General features: G+C 43.0%; 1 protein-coding gene across 1 annotated transcript in view; it reads left to right on the top strand.

The window, feature by feature from the left end:
• myo5aa (myosin VAa) overlaps nucleotides 1-7307 on the top strand; it is a 183838-nt gene extending 176531 nt beyond the window's left edge. Inside the window, exons 39-42 of the mRNA XM_079497485.1 lie at nucleotides 1910-2192; nucleotides 3356-3530; nucleotides 5015-5095; nucleotides 6990-7307. Coding sequence (XP_079353611.1) covers nucleotides 1910-2192; nucleotides 3356-3530; nucleotides 5015-5095; nucleotides 6990-7142 — 692 coding nt within the window. The 3' untranslated portion in view covers nucleotides 7143-7307. The remainder of the gene's footprint in view (nucleotides 1-1909; nucleotides 2193-3355; nucleotides 3531-5014; nucleotides 5096-6989) is intronic.
• Nucleotides 7308-22500: the final 15193 nt, after the last annotated feature.

The raw sequence follows: 22500 nt of genomic DNA, 5'->3' as shown, positions 1-22500 counted from the left end.
AATGTGCCATAGTGTCATAGTAAATAGAACCACTAGCACTAATGTGCCATAGTGTCATAGTAAATAGAACCACTAGCACTAATGTACCATAGTGTCATAGTAAATAGAACCACTAGCACTAATGTGCCATAGTGTCATAGTAAATAGAACCACTAGCACTAATGTACCATAGTGTCATAGTAAATAGAACCACTAGCACTAATGTGCCATAGTGTCATAGTAAATAGAACCACTAGCACTAATGTGCCATAGTGTCATAGTAAATAGAACCACTAGCACTAATGTGCCATAGTGTCATAGTAAATAGAACCACTAGCACTAATGTGCCATAGTGTCATAGTAAATAGAACCACTAGCACTAATGTGCCATAGTGTCATAGTAAATAGAACCACTAGCACTAATGTGCCATAGTGTCATAGTAAATAGAACCACTAGCACTAATGTGCCATAGAACCACTAGCACTAATGTGCCATAGTGTCATAGTAAATAGAACCACTAGCACTAATGTGCCATAGTGTCATAGTAAATAGAACCACTAGCACTAATGTGCCATAGTGTCATAGTAAATAGAACCACTAGCACTAATGTGCCATAGTGTCATAGTAAATAGAACCACTAGCACTAATGTGTCATAGTAAATAGAACCACTAGCACTAATGTGCCATAGTGTCATAGTAAATAGAACCACTAGCACTAATGTGCCATAGTGTCATAGTAAATAGAACCACTAGCACTAATGTGCCATAGTGTCATAGTAAATAGAACCACTAGCACTAATGTGCCATAGTGCCGTAATAAATAATTGCCAAACATATTCCGAAGAAAACCTGGAGACTGACATTCATTAAGTGGGTGTTATAATCAAAATAAGAACATTATAATGGTGTGTAAAACAGAAAATCTAAACATTTGCCACGGACAAGACCAAGTCTTGGCCACGGAGACATTTGTCCATGTACGGACATGTTGGTGACCCCTAGGTGACCCCTAGGTGATGATGTGTTGTTGCAATAGTAATCCCGCTCAGTACAAGAGGAACCACAGGTTCAGTACATTTGGTGCATGTGTTTGGCTGAGGAGCCAATGGGGCGACGCTACCATCTGCGGGCTTATGACTGAACGCCTCTAAGTCAGAATCCTGCGTGTCCCGTGTCTGCCTGCGTAGTGGCATAACAATCACCAGTGCAGTCAGCACTCGGCACTACCGCACCGTGGTCATTGGACAGATGTTGATATTCATTTTGTATTCATCTTTAGGGCCCCAAATCACACCTTAGAAAGCACTAGTGTCTATTTAAAACACAAAGTGTTTTTTGACTTGGGAGTCATATTTTGACAGCAGAAACTGCCTGTCATAATTCCCCATCTAAGTATGTATTGGACAGTATTAAAGAGTGTTGCTGTGCACAAAAAACGTTGGTAGCATTACAAATTAAATACAAAAAAACCCTTCCTTTTCCATTTCTTCCCCCTCTATTTCCCATTCCAAGTGCATTTGTTTTATAGCCTATGTCAGGGGTTCTCAACGTTTTTGGCCGGGGACCCCCGGAAATGTTTTTTTTTTTTAAATAATTTGGGGACCCCCTAAAATAATTTGGCGACCCCCCGAGGGGTCGCAACCCACGGGTTGAGAACCCCTGGCCTATGTAACGACAGCTCCGCTATATTTCAAAGCCCCCTCATGAACATTACATATTTAAACTATTTTCAGCAATGGTATCATTATTTTTCCGGTGGGTAGATCTTGTTGAGCTGGTCATTTTGAAAGTAGCTCTCACGTCAAAAATGTGTTCAAATACGTTGATAAGAGGTTTCAGCCCGACGGAGACAATATTACATTTATTTATTTGATTATTTGATTACCCCCCTCTCCCCCCCACCCTCTCCCCCACCACCCCCCCAATAAGTGTCGGGCATGCTGGAGCACGAGACCATCCAGGGCGTGTCGGGGGTCAAGCCGACCGGCCTGCGCAAGCGGACGTCGAGCATCGCCGATGAGGGCACGTACACGCTGGACACCATCCTGCGGCAGCTGAGCTCCTTCCACTCCACCATGTGTCAGCACGGCACCGACCCCGAGCTCATCAAGCAGGTGGTCAAGCAGCAGTTCTACATCATCGGCGCCTGCACCCTCAACAACCTGCTGCTGCGCAAGGACATGTGCTCCTGGAGCAAGGGCATGCAGATCAGGTACTGTGCTCTGCTGCATTCGCCTGTGTGGAGAAGGGCATGCAGATCAGGTGCTGTGCAGAGGCAGACTTACCATTGGGCTAGGGTGCCCTACCCCCGAAAGGGGGGGCCCTCAAAATAAAAGAAGAAAAAGGTTTTTTTATTTATTTTTATTTTTTTATGATTTGAAATTGTAAAGTATTGCAATCCAATTCAAGTGAGATTTGTTTAGTTATTGTACATTTAGTATTATGGTTAAAACATTGAGAGCTTCTGCTCAGACAGTGACGCTGTGTTGAGGGGTAGCTGTGGAAACCCCTGCCAATGTCGCTGTGCATGGCAGCCTGCATTCAGTGACTAGTCTGTCTGCCTGCCTTACAGCGAAATTAGAACAAAATACGCCAATTTAAAAAAAAAAGAAATGCACAGCCCAGGGGGGCCCTGAAATGTTTTCTAGCCCGGGGGCCCTTGGGAGGGTAAACCCGGCCCTGGCTGTGCTGCATGCGCCTGTGTGGAGAAGTGGTTCTCAAAACCCCTTTTGAAATTCACCCTTCTGATTGGTCACTGACTGACTATAACCAGCAGGCTCTTTCTGCCTTGTTCCGCCCTGGTTCCGCCTTGTTTATGTTGAATTTGCTAAAACATAATTTTTGGAAAAAACTAAAAACAGTCACCATGCTGCACCTGTGATGTTCCTTTTTACTGACACCAAGTTTAAAATAAGAATTGAATGCACAGAATATCAATACGAAGCAACTGAAAAACAATGGTAGTGGATGGAGACAAAGGATTTTTGTCCAACCAACCACGAAATTGCAACCAATGGGTGCGAAGAGGGGCACAACCACGGGTGGGACTTGACAAAGGGTGAATTGTATTTTTGTTTTTGGTCAACAGTGTCACTATCAGAAACATACACACAAACAAACACACACAATATGCACACTAATTATGTACAGTACATGTAGATCGTTGGCCGCTTGGCTACCGGAAGGTTCCCAGTTCGATCCCGGGCTCCCCCAGAGTTAGGGTCGAAGTGTCCTTGAGCAAGACTCTGAACCCCTAATTGCTCCCGATGAGCAGGTTGGTGCCTTCCATGGTTTCCTCTGCCATCGGTCTGTGAATGGGTGAATGTAATGCACAATCTATGTAAATGCACCATTTACCATGTTATTTGTGTGCAGGTACAATGTGAGCCAGCTGGAGGAGTGGCTCAGAGACAAGAGTCTAATGGTGTGTGGAGCCAAGGAGACCCTGGAGCCTCTCATCCAGGCTGCTCAGCTGCTACAGGTCAAGAAGAAGACGGATGAGGATGCCGAGGCCATCTGCACCATGTGCCACGCCCTCACCACCGCTCAGGTAGGAGGAGTCACAATCAACTTTAACCCATTTAGGCCTGACCTCGAAATTAAAAAAATAAATCTTCTTAATCAAGTTAACCTCTTTGTTAACTTGTATCGTGTTCTCTTCCAGATTGTGAGGGTCCTGAACCTTAACTTGTATTGTGTTCTCTTCCAGATTGTGAGGGTCCTGAACCTATACACTCTTTGTTAACTTGTATTGTGTTCTCTTCCAGATTGTGAGGGTCCTGAACCTCTACACTCTTTGTTAACTTGTATCGTGTTCTCTTCCAGATTGTGAGGGTCCTGAACCTTAACTTGTATTGTGTTCTCTTCCAGATTGTGAGGGTCCTGAACCTCTACACTCTTTGTTAACTTGTATCGTGTTCTCTTCCAGATTGTGAGGGTCCTGAACCTCTACACTCTTTGTTAACTTGTATTGTGTTCTCTTCCAGATTGTGAGGGTCCTGAACCTCTACACTCTTTGTTAACTTGTATCGTGTTCTCTTCCAGATTGTGAGGGTCCTGAACCTATACACTCTTTGTTAACTTGTATCGTGTTCTCTTCCAGATTGTGAGGGTCCTGAACCTCTACACTCTTTGTTAACTTGTATTGTGTTCTCTTCCAGATTGTGAGGGTCCTGAACCTCTACACTCTTTGTTAACTTGTATCGTGTTCTCTTCCAGATTGTGAGGGTCCTGAACCTCTACACTCTTTGTTAACTTGTATCGTGTTCTCTTCCAGATTGTGAGGGTCCTGAACCTATACACTCTTTGTTAACTTGTATCGTGTTCTCTTCCAGATTGTGAGGGTCCTGAACCTCTACACTCTTTGTTAACTTGTATCGTGTTCTCTTCCAGATTGTGAGGGTCCTGAACCTCTACACTCTTTGTTAACTTGTATTGTGTTCTCTTCCAGATTGTGAGGGTCCTGAACCTCTACACTCTTTGTTAACTTGTATCGTGTTCTCTTCCAGATTGTGAGGGTCCTGAACCTCTACACTCTTTGTTAACTTGTATTGTGTTTATCTTCCAGATTGTGAGGGTCCTGAACCTATACACTCCTCTTTGTTAACTTGTATTGTGTTCTCTTCCAGATTGTGAGGGTCCTGAACCTCTACACTCTTTGTTAACTTGTATCCTATACACTCTTTGTTAACTTGTATCGTGTTCTCTTCCAGATTGTGAGGGTCCTGAACCTCTACACTCTTTGTTAACTTGTATCGTGTTCTCTTCCAGATTGTGAGGGTCCTGAACCTCTACACTCTTTGTTAACTTGTATTGTGTTCTCTTCCAGATTGTGAGGGTCCTGAACCTCTACACTCTTTGTTAACTTGTATTGTGTTCTCTTCCAGATTGTGAGGGTCCTGAACCTATACACTCTTTGTTAACTTGTATTGTGTTCTCTTCCAGATTGTGAGGGTCCTGAACCTTAACTTGTATCGTGTTCTCTTCCAGATTGTGAGGGTCCTGAACCTTAACTTGTATTGTGTTCTCTTCCAGATTGTGAGGGTCCTGAACCTCTACACTCCGGTCAATGAGTTTGAAGAGAGAGTGTCTGTGGCATTCATACGAACAATACAGGTACTGTCTTCACAATTACAGGTCTCTCTTTACTCTATGTGTGACCTGATGAAATGCTCTGTAAGGCACAGGTCTCTCTCTACTCTATGTGTGACCTGATGAAATGCCCTGTAAGGCACAGGTCTCTCTACTCTATGTGTGACCTGATGAAATGCCCTGTAAGACACAGGTCTCTCTCTACTCTATGTGTGACCTGATGAAATGCTCTGTAAGGCACAGGTCTATCTACTCTATGTGTGACCTGATGAAATGCCCTGTAAGGCACAGGTCTCTCTCTACTCTATGTGTGACCTGATGAAATGCCCTGTAAGGCACAGGTCTCTCTCTACTCTATGTGTGACCTGATGAAATGCTCTGTAAGGAACAGGTCTCTCTCTACTCTATGTGTGACCTGATGAAATGCCCTGTAAGGCACAGGTCTCTCTCTACTCTATGTGTGACCTGATGAAATGCTCTGTAAGGAACAGGTCTCTCTCTACTCTATGTGTGACCTGATGAAATGCTCTGTAAGGCACAGGTCTCTCTCTACTCTATGTGTGACCTGATGAAATGCCCTGTAAGGCACAGGTCTCTCTCTACTCTATGTGTGACCTGATGAAATGCTCTGTAAGGAACAGGTCTCTCTCTACTCTATGTGTGACCTGATGAAATGCCCTGTAAGGCACAGGTCTCTCTCTACTCTATGTGTGACCTGATGAAATGCTCTGTAAGGAACAGGTCTCTCTCTACTCTATGTGTGACCTGATGAAATGCTCTGTAAGGCACAGGTCTCTCTCTACTCTATGTGTGACCTGATGAAATGCCCTGTAAGGCACAGGTCTCTCTACTCTATGTGTGACCTGATGAAATGCTCTGTAAGACACAGGTCTCTCTCTACTCTGTGTGACCTGATGAAATGCTCTGTAAGGCACAGGTCTATCTCTACTCTATGTGTGACCTGATGAAATGAACTTTGAGAACTGCACATGGTCCCGTGGCCATTTGAAAAGGCCATGATGAATAATTACCCCTTTCCTATAAACACTACTTCATTAATTTGAGTTGACATGAACCCTAGTGTCCCAATTGTCATAATGTCATAATAGGGATGTTATAATAGGCAAGCATTCGCCAAAAATTGCCATAACTTGTTGTGAGAAATGTAATGAATTGTAACAGAAGTGTCCATCCATCCATCTTCAACCACTTATCTGTAGTCGGGTCACGGGGGCAACAGCTCCACCAGAGAGCTCCAGAGTTCCCTCTCCAGAGCAACATTAGTGACTTCCTCCTGGGGGATCCCGAGACGTTCCCAGGCCAGTGAGTCGATGTGTTTCCTCCAACTGCGCCTTGGTCTGCCCCGGGGTCTCCTCCCAGTGGGACGTGCCTCGAGGACCTCCCTATAGGGAGACGCCCAAGAGGCATCCTAACCAGATGCCTGAACCACCTAAGCTGGCTCCTTTCCAGGCGAAGAAGCAGCGACTCTACTCCGAGTCTCTCTCGCGTGACTGAACTTCTCACCCTATCTCTAAGGGAGATGCCAGCCAACTCATTTCGGCCGCTTGTATTCGCAACCTTATTCTTTCGGTCATGACCCACACTTCATGACCATAAGTGAGAGTAGGAACGAAGATTGCTCGGTAGACAGAGAGCTTTGCCTTCTGGCTCAACTCTCTTTTCGTCACAACAGTGCGGTACAGCGACTGCAATGCCGCTCCGATTCTCCGGCTGATCTCCTTCTCTGTCCTAATCGTATCCGTTCAGTCTATTTCTGTACTATTAGTACTAACTAGTAGTGTTTTCACGAATCACGATGTGAAGCTTGCCGATGCAACACGGTGAATCTGGATCCTGACAAACTAAACTAAAACTAAACCAACGTCCTTCCATCTGTCTCCCTCTCTCCACTCTCTAGACTCGCTTGCGGGATCGTTGCGAGACGCCGCAGCTGCTGATGGATCACAAAATGATCTACCCGGTGACCTTCCCCTTCAACCCGTCCTCCCTGGCGCTGGAGACCATCCAGCTCCCCAGCTCCCTCAACCTGGGCTTCCTCACCCGTGTCTAAGCACCACACCAGGAGATACTGTACACACACACACAGTTACACACACACACACACACAAACACAATCACTACATTAGCTTTTAGAAACACTACACCTCTTAGAGCAGTGGTTCTTAACCTTTCCAGGCTGATCCCCCCAAAAAAATGATATTTGAACTGGGTTGAACTGTGCCCAAAGGCATTGTCTTGTCTGTTTGTAGCTATACAAATAACATGAAAACAAATAAATACATACATAATAAAAATAAAGAAGTTTTAAAAACGATTTAGAGGCTCATAAATGTGTGCGTGTGCGTGCGTGTGTGTGTGTGTGTGTGTGTGTGTGTGTGCGTGTGCGTGTGTGTGTGTGTGTGTGTGTGTGTGTGTGTGTGTGTGTGTGGGACTGTCTCTGCTTTAGCTAGATGTAAGAAGGGGGGTGCAGGGGGGGGGGGGGGGTGCCTTCAAAGAAAGAAAGGTTTGGAACCACTGTCTGAGAGATAACACAAGATTAGATCAGCTCGCTCCCCGATGCCTCTCTGTAGATAAAACCCCATCCCACCCTATAGTCCACCCAACTCTGAGACACACGGAGGCCCGGGTCACCCCACCCCACTCCTAGCTCCGCTCTCCAGCTTTTACGCACTGCTAAATAGTCGTTCATCTCGTTAGTCTTGCTTGTTCCACGGGGAACGTGTCGATGTACGAACACCAGCGGCCTCGCGGTCTCGATGGGGGGGGGGTGGGGTGGGGGGGGGTCACAGACAGACGTCTTGTACGATATACCAGTTCACTACTTAACCCATTTTGACCTGAGATCAGATTCTAAAAATGTCTTCTACATCCTGACAGTTTTCTGAAACAGCTAAAAATAGCAGACCTACAAGCTCGTAGCGCGCCACTCGGTGGCGCGCTATGAGCTTGTAGATCTGCTATTTTTCAATAGCTAAAGCACAACATCAAAAAGGGTTCCCGCCCAAAATGGGTTAATGATGCGATGTCAGCTCTTCCTTTTGGCTACCAATACCAAAACCTTTTCGTTTGTTTCCATTATATTCAGAACCTCCCCTGAAGTGGGAGATAAGTCACAGAAAGACAAAAAAATAAGTGAAACTAGCTGATCTATAAGCTCACGATTTGCGTTGTGAACTTGTAAATCTGCTTTTTAGTACCACCTCCTGAGCAGTGCTATATCATATGACACATGTATGATGGTGGAGACCTCATTATGTCCAAAACTATTACTTATCACGATTCAAATTAAAAAATAGCAGATCTATAGAAAGTCAAGCCAAGACAGAGCCGGTTGTCTGTACCACACTACTTAGTACTTATACATATATAAATAAATATACATACATTTGATCCTATATATCTATATATCACTCTAGGGTGTTTTATTTATTACGCTAAACCTCCACCCATGCTCTCCAACACACCTATGCCAAGTTTTAAATAAACTTCCTCTTCGCAGAAGACTTGTGAGGACATTAAGGAAGACGCTCATCTTTTGAAGTTAGGACAAAAATGAAAGGCTGTGTCGTGACCCATGATGAGAAACCTGCTATTGACAGAGTCACATCTGAGGGCTTATCCATTGGTGGTAGTATAGTTTCTTTCTTCCTCAGCTCATGTAATTGTGATGTTAGTTTTAGAGCTCTCGTCTCGTGTAGCTTTTGTAACATACAGTATTAACCTGTATTTCTGACAGATGAAGCGGGGCACTCATGTACGTAGCACAGTTTATTTTCTATTTTATTTATTTTTCATTAGCGTGGTTATTATTAATTAGTGGTTGTTCTGAGGTAGGGCTGGGCAATATGATGTCAAATCTATATCACGATTATTTCAAACTTTTGCCTCGATTACTATTTGCACCGGGTGACAAAATGGGTTACAAAATCATGGGCTAACTTAAAAAATAAAAAAACATACCCCGATTACAATAAATTAAGTATGAAATAGGGCTTAAGTGGTTAATGATTCTAATTGATTTAGTTGATTATAATGTATTTGTGTCTATATATTAAAAAACCTTCTCAATTATTCGATTAACCCCCGATTTGAGTAGGATTAAGGCAGTTATTGGTTCTAAATGTCAGTTAATATTTACGATTTATTGTCCAACCCTAAGAGTGGTTATTTATATTATTTTGAAATGGTGGTTGTTCTGAGGTGTTTAAACCCACCACAGGTCATTGATACTATTTTGTAGGGGTGGGTTGTGTATGAACGTCCTGCCCCTCCTTGGTGCTACATGGCAAACCCAACCTGCCTCCCATTCCTGTGCATTTAAAACAATGCATTATTATTTGTAAATGCTGTTTTGACCCAAATCTGATCAGTTCACATAAACCTACATGCACACACATACACAGACATTGCTCTTGGCTCACTGCTGTATCTCAAGGGGGGTTTTTTGCACAGAAGAGCAGTGGATTCTCCCAGTGCTGTCTTCTTTGTATAGAGAAGTAGATCAGTCTAGTCCCTCCCAGGTCTACGTAAGAGCTCTGAACATCTTCTTTGTATAGAGACGTAGATCAGTCTAGTCCCTCCCAGGTCTACGTAAGAGCTCTGAACATCTTCTTTGTATAGAGAAGTAGATCAGTCTAGTCTTCTTTGTATAGAGAAGTAGATAAGTCTAGTCCCTCCCAGGTCTACGTAAGAGCTCTGAACATCTTCTTTGTATAGAGAAGTAGATCAGTCTAGTCCCTCCCAGGTCTACGTAAGAGCTCTGAACATCTTCTTTGTATAGAGAAGTAGATCAGTCTAGTCCCTCCCAGGTCTACGTAAGAGCTCTGAACATCCTATTACGATCAACTTGTTATTTATTTCAGTATTTCGTTTTCTTTCCTTTTTGCTGCTGCTTATTATGTTTACTTTGTCCCTGCTGTGCCATATTAGTATTATTCACTATGAACCATGTTTGCCTCTGACCCTTATATGAACCTTATTTAAATTGCCCACAAACCTTACCCTCTTCAAATGGTATTTCTCTAAGGTAGAGCATTTGGTTTTATGACACATCTCTCTCATAAAATGTCCAGCTATGCCAACATTTGCTGCGTTGGAGGACCTGCATTCATCACAGTGGTTACATATAATATTGTGTTTTTATTTTGACCTGACCTCAAAATTTAAAACAATTCTTCTAAATCCTCCAGTTTTCTGAAATAAATATGTTCACGATTTTTCAAAAATCGTGAACATGATTTTTCAAAAATATTTTTCAATAGCTAAAGCTTAACATAATGCTAACACCAAAAGGGGTTCCCGCCCAAAATGGGTTATGAGCTAAAGAGATCATCACCCAGGGAAGATAATGGTTGAGGCCGACCTTCTTGAATTCCTCTCCTTCTCTCTCTGTGTCTCATCCATCCACACACACAATACAAAACATGAATAAAGTAATGAACACATACACAAACACACACACTGCATTATGTACGTGCTTCTCTGTGTGGAAGCAAAACTGTCTGACCAGAGTGAAATCACACTTTAAATGTCATCGATCGTCTTTCAGACATGGAGACAAAGTTACAAAACAAAATGGTATCATAAATGTATCATTAGATCTGTTGGAGTCTTTGTTTAATATCAGATTTTTGTATTATTTCTTGTGGTGCATTTGTCAGCTAAAATGACTTTATTGTTCATGTTGTTCTAATTGGGACCACGTAGTATTGTTGTGAAATTGCCTTTTTGTTACATTTTTACATTGTATGGATAATGGGGTGGTTTAAGGACAAAGTCCTTTTGTGAAGAGTACATATCTATAGGACAAACCCTGGGAAAAGGGCAATACTGAAGGACTTTTAAAAACACGAATGTTAAATAAAACTGTTCATCATGCAAAATATGATTTTTGAGCCTTATATGAATCTGAATGACTTAAGCAAGTTGTCTTTGTCATATCACTTAAATATTATTTATCTTTTCTGTCTTTCTGTGCAGTGCTTGAGTTGGAACCACTGTAAAATAGGTTTGTGTGCGTGCTTTGTTAAGGTGTCCCTTTGTCCTCCAATGTCAGTGATGGGTTACACTGTTTAGCTATCTATTTTAATGCACTTTTAAATTTAGCAGAGGAAGTCAAATACCAATGCATATCCAGTATAGCCTAGTCTAAAACATAAATACACATTTTACGCTCCGATGCTTTTAAACTCAGTGCTTTTACTGTATGGTATAAGTCCTGGCACCATATGCAGAGTTCTGGCTGATTATATACACTTCCTCTTATCACATTCCTTGGATGAGGGGCTGACATTTGCCTCTCAGGACACTTGAAAAGAGTGAATGTTGATTTTTTTTTAAAGTCTAGTTTTAAGCCCCTGCTTCCCCAAAGCGCTTCCACATTAATCTCTCAAGACGTGTCCTTATTTTACCGAATGGGCACTTCCCAGATTGCTTCTACATTAACTTGCTTCAAGCTACAATTCATAAAGAAGGGCTCTTGGGTATACGGACGTGACACAAAACTCTGTCATGCTGCTGTCCTGGGCTCATTTACTCCCTTATTGAACGGCTGGCTTCGTTTCAGAGAGAGGAACGTATTCATTCATTCATCAGTTTGTGTTGTTTAGTGGAGCTGGGGTGTCTACCCCCCCCCCCCCCCCCCCCTTTCTAAAATGACCCTCGTCATCACTGATCTCTCTGCGTTTGAGAGAATCGGGTTGTATGATATATGTAGGAAGCTCTATGAGGTATCATTATTCGTATCAACACGAGCATCAACTTAAACATTGAGGTGTTAGAAGTGGTCAAGCTATACTAATTCTCATGTGATACCGGTCTGAACATGCTGACGCTGGTACTGCGGTTTCTTCTTGACCCCATCTGTACATTTGACAACACTGGACTGTTTGTAGTTCCTGGTAGCTGTGCTTATAGTGAATGTGTTTCACCATTTCAAAAAAGAAAAAAAAACTTGGAATAAAATTGACTTGTCAAATCTGTAAAAGTAAAATAAAAGAATTTCAGCACTGTCCCAAGCTATCTACTGAGAATCATTGTTTTTGTTTAATTCGATATCAATCGCTTCATCTCTTTATTGTCATGTATATGCCTAATTTGATCTGGAGTGAAAGTAATTAATATTAATATTTGATTCATTGATTTGATTAGTCCCATTTCATACCAAAGTTACCATAGCAATCAATCAATTTACCATTTTAACCCATTTTGTGCGGGAACCCCTTTTGGTGTTTTAAACATTATGTTATAATTTAGCTATTGAAAAATAGCAGATCTACAAGCTCGTAGCGCGCCACCGAGTGGCGCGCTACGAGCTTGTAGGTCTGCTATTTTTGAAATCGAAGAACCACTGACATAGAAGCATAGCTTTTTCAGAAAACTGTCAGGATGTAAGACATTTTTTTAATCTTATCTCAGGTCAGAATGGGTTAATATTTGATTAATTGATTTGATTAGTCCCATTTCATACTTTATTGATTTTTATGTTGTAGACAATCCAAAGTTATAGCAATCAATCAATTTACCATTTTAACCCATTTTGTGCGGGAACCCCTTTTGGTGTTTTAAACATTATGTTATAATTTAGCTATTGAAAAATAGCAGATCTACAAGCTCATAGCGCGCCACCGAGTGGCGCGCTACGAGCTTGTAGGTCTGCTATTTTTGAAAAATCCAAGAACCACTGACATAGAAACATAGCTTTTTCAGAAAACTGTCAGGATGTAGAAGACATTTTTAGAATCTGATCTCAGGTCAAAATGGGTTTTTAATTAGTCTCGCCATGCATGCCATGCACATCATCAGGAACACAATTAATACAGCTGCCATGATGGAGTCTGAAAAGGTGGGTCTTCAGACCACGGCGGAAGATTGGGAGTGATGCTGCAGTTCTGATTGCAACGGGGAGTGCATTCCACAGAGTCGGACTCGAGTCGAGTCATCATGACTCGAGTCCAATACTCTGAGAAGTACATTATGACAATATTTCATTGACATTCATATTTCTAACTAGCTAGTGTGCTGGTGGTCTGTGGTTTGATTCCTGCAAAAAAACAAGACGATAAATATACCCTCAATCCTTGGCTCAGAGTATTCCACGGTGGCTCAGTGGTTCAGGCAGTCGCTTACAGTGCCACGACACGCTGGTTCGCGCCAAGTCAAGATTCGTGACCTCGGACCAAGGACTAAGGATCCAGAATAAATAAATCAAAATAAATCACTCTTTACCTTTAGTCAACAAGTCAAAAGTCAAGACAAGGAATAAGGACTAAGGATAAATCAATCCCGGCCCCTCCATAGGGCCGGGGGTCCGCGGAGGGGGTCCGCGGGGGTCCGCGGAGGGGGTCTGCGGGGGTCCCCGGCCCTATCTCGGCCGTCCCTTGTCCGTTTCGGACGGGGGGAATCTCGTTCGAACCGGGCCGCCGTCCCGGACGCGCTCCCGGGGCTCTCGCGGTGGCAATAATTGGAAATGACACGTCCACCAGGGGGAAACCTTGACCAGGCTATGGTGAGTATTGTTTATTATATTAGTGCTGTCTGCCGTGATACCTGGCTTAATATGGTCAATACTGAATCAGTCTAAAATATGCTTTGGCGGCCCCCCCCCCCCCCCCCACCTCTTGCTATAGACAGACATGACTTGACATGACATGACATGATGTGTGTCAAACAATTGTCACACATGGATGGATGATTATCCTTGTTTATTTATTTATTTCCGGGGGGAATGAATGCATGAATGAATGAATGAATGAATGAATGAATGAATGAATGAATGAACGAATAAATACATAAAAAAATTAAAAAATGGATGGATGGATGGATGGATGGATGGATCATATTTCCGGGGGCATTTCTCTCCAGGTGAGGACAACGCCATCCAGTCAACCAACTATGGATGTCAGAAGATCAGGCATCATCTCGTATGTTGTTCTTCTACTACTACTACTACTACTACTACTACTACTACTACTACACACTAGGCATGCCACGGTATGTGTTTGGTTTATTATGGGTGTGCGAGATTTGTACTCATAATGAGAAATTATATATTGGGTCAGATTGATTGGAGATTAAGAAGCTGCTCTAGGGTGAGAGAGCTCAGGTCCCCACATTCCATTCCACATTCCATTGGGGGGGTTTACGGCCCTTCTCCTGTTGTGAGACAGGCCATTATTGACTCCTCTTTCACAGGGAGAGTCAACTCAGCATAGAACATACAATAATTGAAGTAACCTATCTTTAATCCCTTTCAATTGTGTAAATGTGTTCTAAATAACCTATTATATATTGGGTTGGTAAAAAGGCTAAATGATAAATACCTGTAATAATCTAAGCAGTTTAAAGTAGTTAGATATTACAGGGACTGTAATAGGAGCTGGCCACAGCAGCCAGAAGTGCTGGCTGCATGGTCTGTGGGATCTGATTGGCTGAAAGTGTTAATATGGAGGTGGGATCAGTCAGAAGGCTGCATTGACTATTCTGTATGGCACAAAGTGAATTTAGATTCACCCAATACCATCGAACGTGAACATGTCTAGGCAGAGACCAGCGGTAATGTATTTGCTATATATTATGTGCTATAAATAGATGTTTGTGCATTATTCATAATCGATGTAATATGATTGTAACCAGTGTTCTCTCTGTGTTCTTGTCATCCCGATCATTGATCAATTATCATCTGATTAACGATAAGGTAGAATTAAAACCACATGATTAACTAAGTCTGAGAAACAACCATGACAAGCTAAACTGTACTATAATCTGGGAGATTAGAGTGCTCAAATGATAGTAAACCCTACCGACAGAGTTAGGATAGAACTACAGACCAATAGGACCTGTAATCCAGATTCCGGGGTTACTGTGTTCATCTTGAGTTGGGGGGAAGTGTGAACAGATCGTGTGAATGTATGATTGTAAGTGTTTAATTAATATGAATTAATAAAAACCCTATAAAATGCACGTTTGAGTTCATCACATATAAGCTATCATTGGGAGCATTTAGTTTATCTGTGCGTGTTAGTCACTTAAACTCTGCCTACGGCAAGGGCTGGTCGGAGCCTCGGCACAACAAGCCAAATAACCGAACAGTTTTAATTCGCTGTGCACTAAAGTGCACATCGGTGTGCTACTAAAGCACACAGTTTTAAATCGTTGTGCCGTAATATTGTCTATAATCTAGACATATTACAGTTTTAAATCGCTGTGCACTAAAGTGCACAGGTAATATAGCCTATAATCTAGGCATATTACAGTTTTAAATCGGAGTAGGTCACTGACGTGACTTGATTTAAAAGAAAGTACCGTGCGCTGGGATCAGCGCACAGTTGAAATCGCGGCCGGGCGGTTTGACTAGTAATAGCCTATAATCTAGACATATTGCTAGTGTAAATCGCTGCGTGCAGCGACAAGATCTGTACCGTGCGCATCAGCGCACGGCTTACATCACGGCCGGGCGGTTTGGAAGCATAATATAGCCTAAACTGAGATCGTTTGGACATATTATGGTTTCAATCGCTACCGCGTTTAAGAACTTTAAATTAGTGGTCACTAAAGTGACCGCAATTTAAAGGCAGTCGTACTGTGCATTGGGATCAGTGCATAGTAATTCGCCGCCGAGCGAAAGTTAATTCGCCGCCGTGCGAACTGTTTAAACCATAGTTTGAACAGAAAGAAAGTGCCGCTGGGATCAGCGTGCAGTAATACACGCGCCCGGGCATATTTAAGATATAATATAGTCTGAACCGTAACCGTTGACATATTACAGTTTAAATTGCTACCGCGTTGTAAAGGGCTTTAAATAGCAGTCCCTAAAGGGATCTGCAATTTAAAGTTGTTGTAATTCAGAATATAGTTCAACTGAGACGGTTTGACTTTATTCAGTTGCCGTGCTGTTAAATTAAACAGCGTAGATCGGTGTATAGTCACTAAAGTGACCACAATATAACAAAGATAAATTACTGTGTGCTGCTACCGGCACACAGAGTTGAATCGTGCCACACTGATAACCACAGGATTAAATCAGACAGAATTGGGGCCGCAAGACTGACTTGATTGTGGTTGTCTGGTGTGACGTGTATTCAACTGAAATTCAAGCCGTGCGTTGATAGCAGCGCATGCCGCAGTCGTAGTATCCACAGGATTAAATCAACTATAAATGCTGCCGTGACGGCATGCCGTTTGATTTGTGCTACTAACTACGCGGCACCGTTAAACTGTTTTCATGTGGTTATGGGGCCATGGGAAAAACAGCTGTTAAAACCGTAAGCCACAAGTGACTGCGGGTTTAACAATAGCTTGGGAGTCATTGTTCGATAAGGCAGAGTTCTAATCGACGGTCAGTTTAGGAAACTGATTATTAAAGACTATTTGTAACCAAACATAAAGTTTAATTGAGACCGGATAAGACACCGGTCGTTTAAACCAAGAGAGGTGCTTTTTATAGTAACCACAATAAAAGTGTTTCCTTCTGGGTGCTGAGACCGCACCAAGAAGAACAGCATTTAGTGCATGTGAGGAGGGGGGAAATTCCTCTTTCTGTCATGCAATGTCCAGGGGACTGGTAATTACTGTCATGCGGTATAACCTACCAAAGTAGTAATTAATAGCGGTGATAAATGTTTAGAACAAAATAGGGTTCTAAACTCAGCATTAAAGGCGATGTAATAATCTTACCAGTCAATAATGTTTAACGCTGAAAGCGCGCTTTGAAGTGCGCATAAAGGAAGGGCGTGTCTATAATAACTGTTGCGTGACGCATCTAGCAAAACCTGTAATCCAGGTTTAACGGAAGGCTAAGAGTTTGACCGCCCACGGCCAATATAAATCTATATACTTATATTATATATAATCTATATAATATAAAAAGGTTATAGTATAAAAAGGTTTATTTGGTAGGGAAGTATGGGCTTCTCTGAGTAGAAATAATGTCAGAGTCCGCTAATTAAAGCTGGGCCAAAGACTAACCATTTACTTGAGTGAATGAATGATTTGTGAAAGTCGACTAAACCACTAACCCAGTCCAATTAGTTCCTGTACTGTTTGTTAAAGGGAGGGACAGAGGGGGTGGAAAAATGGCTTCTTTAAAGATACAGAGCTCACAGGCTCAAGCTATGTTTGATAGCACAACCTATAGGGTGGATCTTTGTATGGACAGGGGTTCATCCAGCGAGATAACTGAAAGTTTTGCTGAGCTGGACAGGGCGATGGACGCTGTGATAGACGCGTCAGTAGATTACGAGATGATCCTTCAGGAACAAAACGAAGATAGACTCGCACACATAGAAAATGAATTACTGAATTTATATGTTAAACAGTACAACAGTGAAAGATACCGTTTAATCAGGGCTGCTATCTGTCAGGAGAATGACAGGGTAGCCAGAGGTGTCGTCACAGCAGGCCTCTGTGAGTGTCCTGCAGAGAGCAGGAACATAGGAGCCCTAGAGGAGAGGGGCATCCAGCCCGCAGACGCAGCACCAGACGTCACGAAATGTGACATCACGGACCCTTTCGCCAGCGCAGAGACGGGCGGAGCGGAGACGGTGCCAGCGGGGACCGGGACCGCCCCAGAGGGGCGAAGAGACAGGGCTACCAGTCATCCGGGCTGGGAGCAGATGGAGCCTGTCACAACGGAAGAGCCTGGTGCCTGCAGTATCCATGCAGGGAAGCCAGAGCCCTCTACCGTGGGCAACGAACCCACGACAGGACAAGCCCTCAGTCAGCACCGTAGCAGGCCAAGAGCAGCTACGGGCAGAGCTGAGGGAAACCAACGGGCGGCAGACGTCGCACCTGTGAACCACGCAGTTCCGCAGCCTTCGACAAAGGAGGAATGGCCGAACATCGAAGTGGGACCGACAGCAGCAGCAGAGCTGTCAACGGGAGCGGAACAGGTGAGCGGCCTTCCGGAGGAACTGGAGGCTGCCTACGCCTCACCGTTCATCAGCAGAGCCATGCCCACAAACGGCGTGGGCAAGGCCGACGAGTCATCAAACCTTCTCACCACAGAAACGCCGAGCGTGATTGGTGGCATTGCCATCATATGTCCACGCGTTCAAGAGGCGGTGGGGGAGGTGCATGACACACACGCCAAGCACCCTGGGGTGACTTTCGTGAGGGGTCACCCGAAGATTGCCCCCGTGAAGGGTGGCAAACCAGGAATGGCAAAGTCCAGTCTGGTACAGAAAACCGCAGTGTCGACACATTTGTTGTGTCGAGTGTGTAAAGCGGCTGAAAAGAAAGCCACAATGGCTCCTATCCTTTTAGATCCTAGCAAAGGAAAAAGATGGGGGTGGGTGGGCGCTTTCATGCCAGCGAGATCAGAACTGGGTCAGAAAGAGTAGCATGTGAAATGCTTCTCCACCCATTTTGTTCCTACAGCAGGGAACAATTGGCTTCAGTGACAACAAGATGTCACACGGCACACACACACACACACACACGCACGCGCACGCACACACACACTCACACACGAGATGTGTGTCTATCTGTGCATATTAAATGTGATGATGTATGTGGGTTCATTATATCTGTACTAGACAACGAGTAGCAGATAAGTGGATTTAATTTGTGCCAATTAAGTCCTTATGGAAAATGGACAAAGGTAAAAAAGAATGCTGGTAAAATGATTAAGTTTCCTTCGATTGGGAGGGGGGAACACTATCTCAAAGTGCAAGTGGGTTTTGTGCGTGAGTGCGTGTGCGCGCACGCACGCACAAACTATCACACACACAAGCACAAAGACTGCATGTGTGAAAGACACATAATGTGGTTAAGAGGTTGCAAGGTTTTGCAATTTTCAATTGGGTTGCTTTTGTTAAAGTCAAATTAAAAAATCCAAAGAAGTAAATGACACCAAGTTGTTGAGAAGCAAAATCGATTATTTTGTTAAAATCACAATTTGAGGTTCCTAACACAACCAGGGGTAATAAACTGCATTTGAACATGTGTTTACCAACTGGGCCCCATTCTGCAACCAAAAGAGTCGTTTCAGGTGGGGGGAGCGCAGGAAGAATGTTTTCTTAAAGATAAGGAACCAGTCTTGTGTGGAAAATAAACTGTCCTTCTTCCTCAAACCAAGGGGGTTGTTTAGATAAGTCTGAAGCTTTGTCCAGGCAAACAGCCATAAGGTTAAACGGACAGAGGTGACCAAAAGTTCATGTCAGTTAGGTAACCCCTAACTGACATGACATGAAAAAGCTTCTCTCCTACAAAGTGGAGATGCACTGCACCACATTAATAGAAGTATACATAAGTTTGATTAGCTGTAACTGATTTTAATACTTAAGGGTGCGTTGGGATAATTACAAAAATGTCCACGATATCGACGCATGTAAACCTTTTATTATTTTCATTGTTTATTGATTTATGCAGTTAATGGGTTGTGTTTATTTTAATGTGTTTTTCAAAGTTGTATAATGTTATAACTTCAGTATGTGGATCCAGTATTATTTTAACAGGTTCCGAAATTACTAAAAATGGCATGCGCCCAAATATCAAAAAATAATATTTCCGAAAAATTAATATCAAAAATAATCTTTCAGTTTATGGAAAATGAATAACCATATCAATTTTCATAACTGAAACGTGAGGGGTGTTTGGTTTATTATGGGTGTGCGAGATTTGTACTCATAATGAGAAATTATATATTGGGTCAGATTGATTGGAGATTAAGAAGCTGCTCTAGGGTGAGAGAGCTCAGGTCCCCACATTCCATTCCACATTCCATTGGGGGGGTTTACGGCCCTTCTCCTGTTGTGAGACAGGCCATTATTGACTCCTCTTTCACAGGGAGAGTCAACTCAGCATAGAACATACAATAATTGAAGTAACCTATCTTTAATCCCTTTCAATTGTGTAAATGTGTTCTAAATAACCTATTATATATTGGGTTGGTAAAAAGGCTAAATGATAAATACCTGTAATAATCTAAGCAGTTTAAAGTAGTTAGATATTACAGGGACTGTAATAGGAGCTGGCCACAGCAGCCAGAAGTGCTGGCTGCATGGTCTGTGGGATCTGATTGGCTGAAAGTGTTAATATGGAGGTGGGATCAGTCAGAAGGCTGCATTGACTATTCTGTATGGCACAAAGTGAATTTAGATTCACCCAATACCATCGAACGTGAACATGTCTAGGCAGAGACCAGCGGTAATGTATTTGCTATATATTATGTGCTATAAATAGATGTTTGTGCATTATTCATAATCGATGTAATATGATTGTAACCAGTGTTCTCTCTGTGTTCTTGTCATCCCGATCATTGATCAATTATCATCTGATTAACGATAAGGTAGAATTAAAACCACATGATTAACTAAGTCTGAGAAACAACCATGACAAGCTAAACTGTACTATAATCTGGGAGATTAGAGTGCTCAAATGATAGTAAACCCTACCGACAGAGTTAGGATAGAACTACAGACCAATAGGACCTGTAATCCAGATTCCGGGGTTACTGTGTTCATCTTGAGTTGGGGGGAAGTGTGAACAGATCGTGTGAATGTATGATTGTAAGTGTTTAATTAATATGAATTAATAAAAACCCTATAAAATGCACGTTTGAGTTCATCACATATAAGCTATCATTGGGAGCATTTAGTTTATCTGTGCGTGTTAGTCACTTAAACTCTGCCTACGGCAAGGGCTGGTCGGAGCCTCGGCACAACAAGCCAAATAACCGAACAGTATGAGATTTTACAGTACGGTACGGTGCCGGTATTGAAAACCTATATGTAGGCCTACATATCTTTTTATTTTATTTTGACCTTTTATGATAATTTTAATGTTGTTATTTGTCATGTGACTTGTCATGATTATGAATTGATTACCCAGGACCGAATGGAAACAAGACTGCAAGGACTTTTTTCAGTGATCCCTTTGGACATGTGTTTGACTGTACCCTATACTGATTACATTTCTGCCAATAAAGTATTCAATCAATTAATCAATAGCTATTCCCCACTGTATTTCACTGTACTATGGCTCCCCCTAATGACCGTTTTGTACCCTGCACACTGTAGTGCAATCTGCGCATGCTCACAACTGCGTGCGTGCCTCTGTGTTGACACTTGACAGTTCACACTTTTAGTTTAGTACATGTGGAAATATGGAATATACAATTGGATCTGGGTGTCTTTCAGCAACACTAACTCAAAGGTAGGAAGCAACTTTTCAATCTACTGCAGCTGTGTGGTGAAAATAAATGTTTTGCCTTAGTCTGGGAGTGGAGTTGCACTACATGCGCGCAGCATGCGCCGCCCACCAACGCTGTATTAAAATACCGTAAGCTCGGAAATCTCACGGTATCAACACCGTGGCTGTTCCTGTCGCGTATTACTGAAATTCGGTAAACCGCGGCATGCCTACTAAACACACACACACACACACACCTCACATTTTGCTTATGCAAATTAGTGGGCTGCGTCCCACCTACTTTGTGGGTGTGGTTTCGAATACTTTGTGGGAGTGGCTTATGCAAATGAAGGAGGGTGGTTTCGGCTACTTTGTGGGAGTGGCGTGGTATGCAAATGAAGGGGAATGGTATGCAAATGAAGGGGAGTGGTATGCAAATGAAGGGCGTGTAGTATGCAAATGAAGGGGCGTGGTTCCGGCTACTGTGTGGGATTAGTTTATGCAAATGAAGGGGAGTGGTATGCAAATGAAGGTGCGTGGTATGCAAATGAAGGTGCGTGGTATGCAAATGAAGGGGAGTGGTATGCAAATGAAGGGGAGTGGTATGCAAATGAAGGTGCGTGGTATGCAAATGAAGGGGAGTGGTATGCAAATGAAGGGGAGTAGTATGCAAATGAAGGGGCATGGTTCCGGCTACTTTGTGGGATTAGTTTATGCAAATGAAGGTGCGTGGTATGCAAATGAAGGGGAGTGGTATGCAAATGAAGGGGCATGGTATGCAAATGAAGGGGAGTGGTGTGCAAATGAAGGGCATGTTTCGGCTACTTTGTGGGATTAGTTTATGCAAATGAAGGGGCGTGGCATGCAAATGAAGGGGCATGGTATGCAAATGAAGGGGAGTGGTATGCAAATGAAGGGGTGTGGTATGCAAATGAAGGGGTGTGGTATGCAAATGAAGGGGAGTGGTATGCAAATGAAGGTGTATGGTATGCAAATGAAGGGGCATGGTTCCGGCTACTTTGTGGGATGAGTCTATGCAAATGAAGGGGAGTGGTATGCAAATGAAGGGGCATGGTATGCAAATGAAGGGGAGTGGTATGCAAATGAAGGGCATGGTATGCAAATGAAGGGGAGTGGTATGCAAATGAAGGGGAGTGGTATGCAAATGAAGGGGCATGGTTCCGGCTGCTTTGTGGGATTAGTTTATAAAAATGAGGTGCGTGGTATGCAAATGAAGGGGAGTGGTATGCAAATGAAGGGGAGTGGTATGCAAATGAAGG

This window comes from Electrona antarctica (genome assembly GCF_951216825.1).
Source record: "Electrona antarctica genome assembly, chromosome: 3".
Classification (NCBI taxonomy): Eukaryota; Metazoa; Chordata; class Actinopteri; order Myctophiformes; family Myctophidae; genus Electrona; species Electrona antarctica.
Note: the sequence above shows the minus strand (reverse complement) of the source record. Positions and strands in the feature narration are given on the sequence as shown.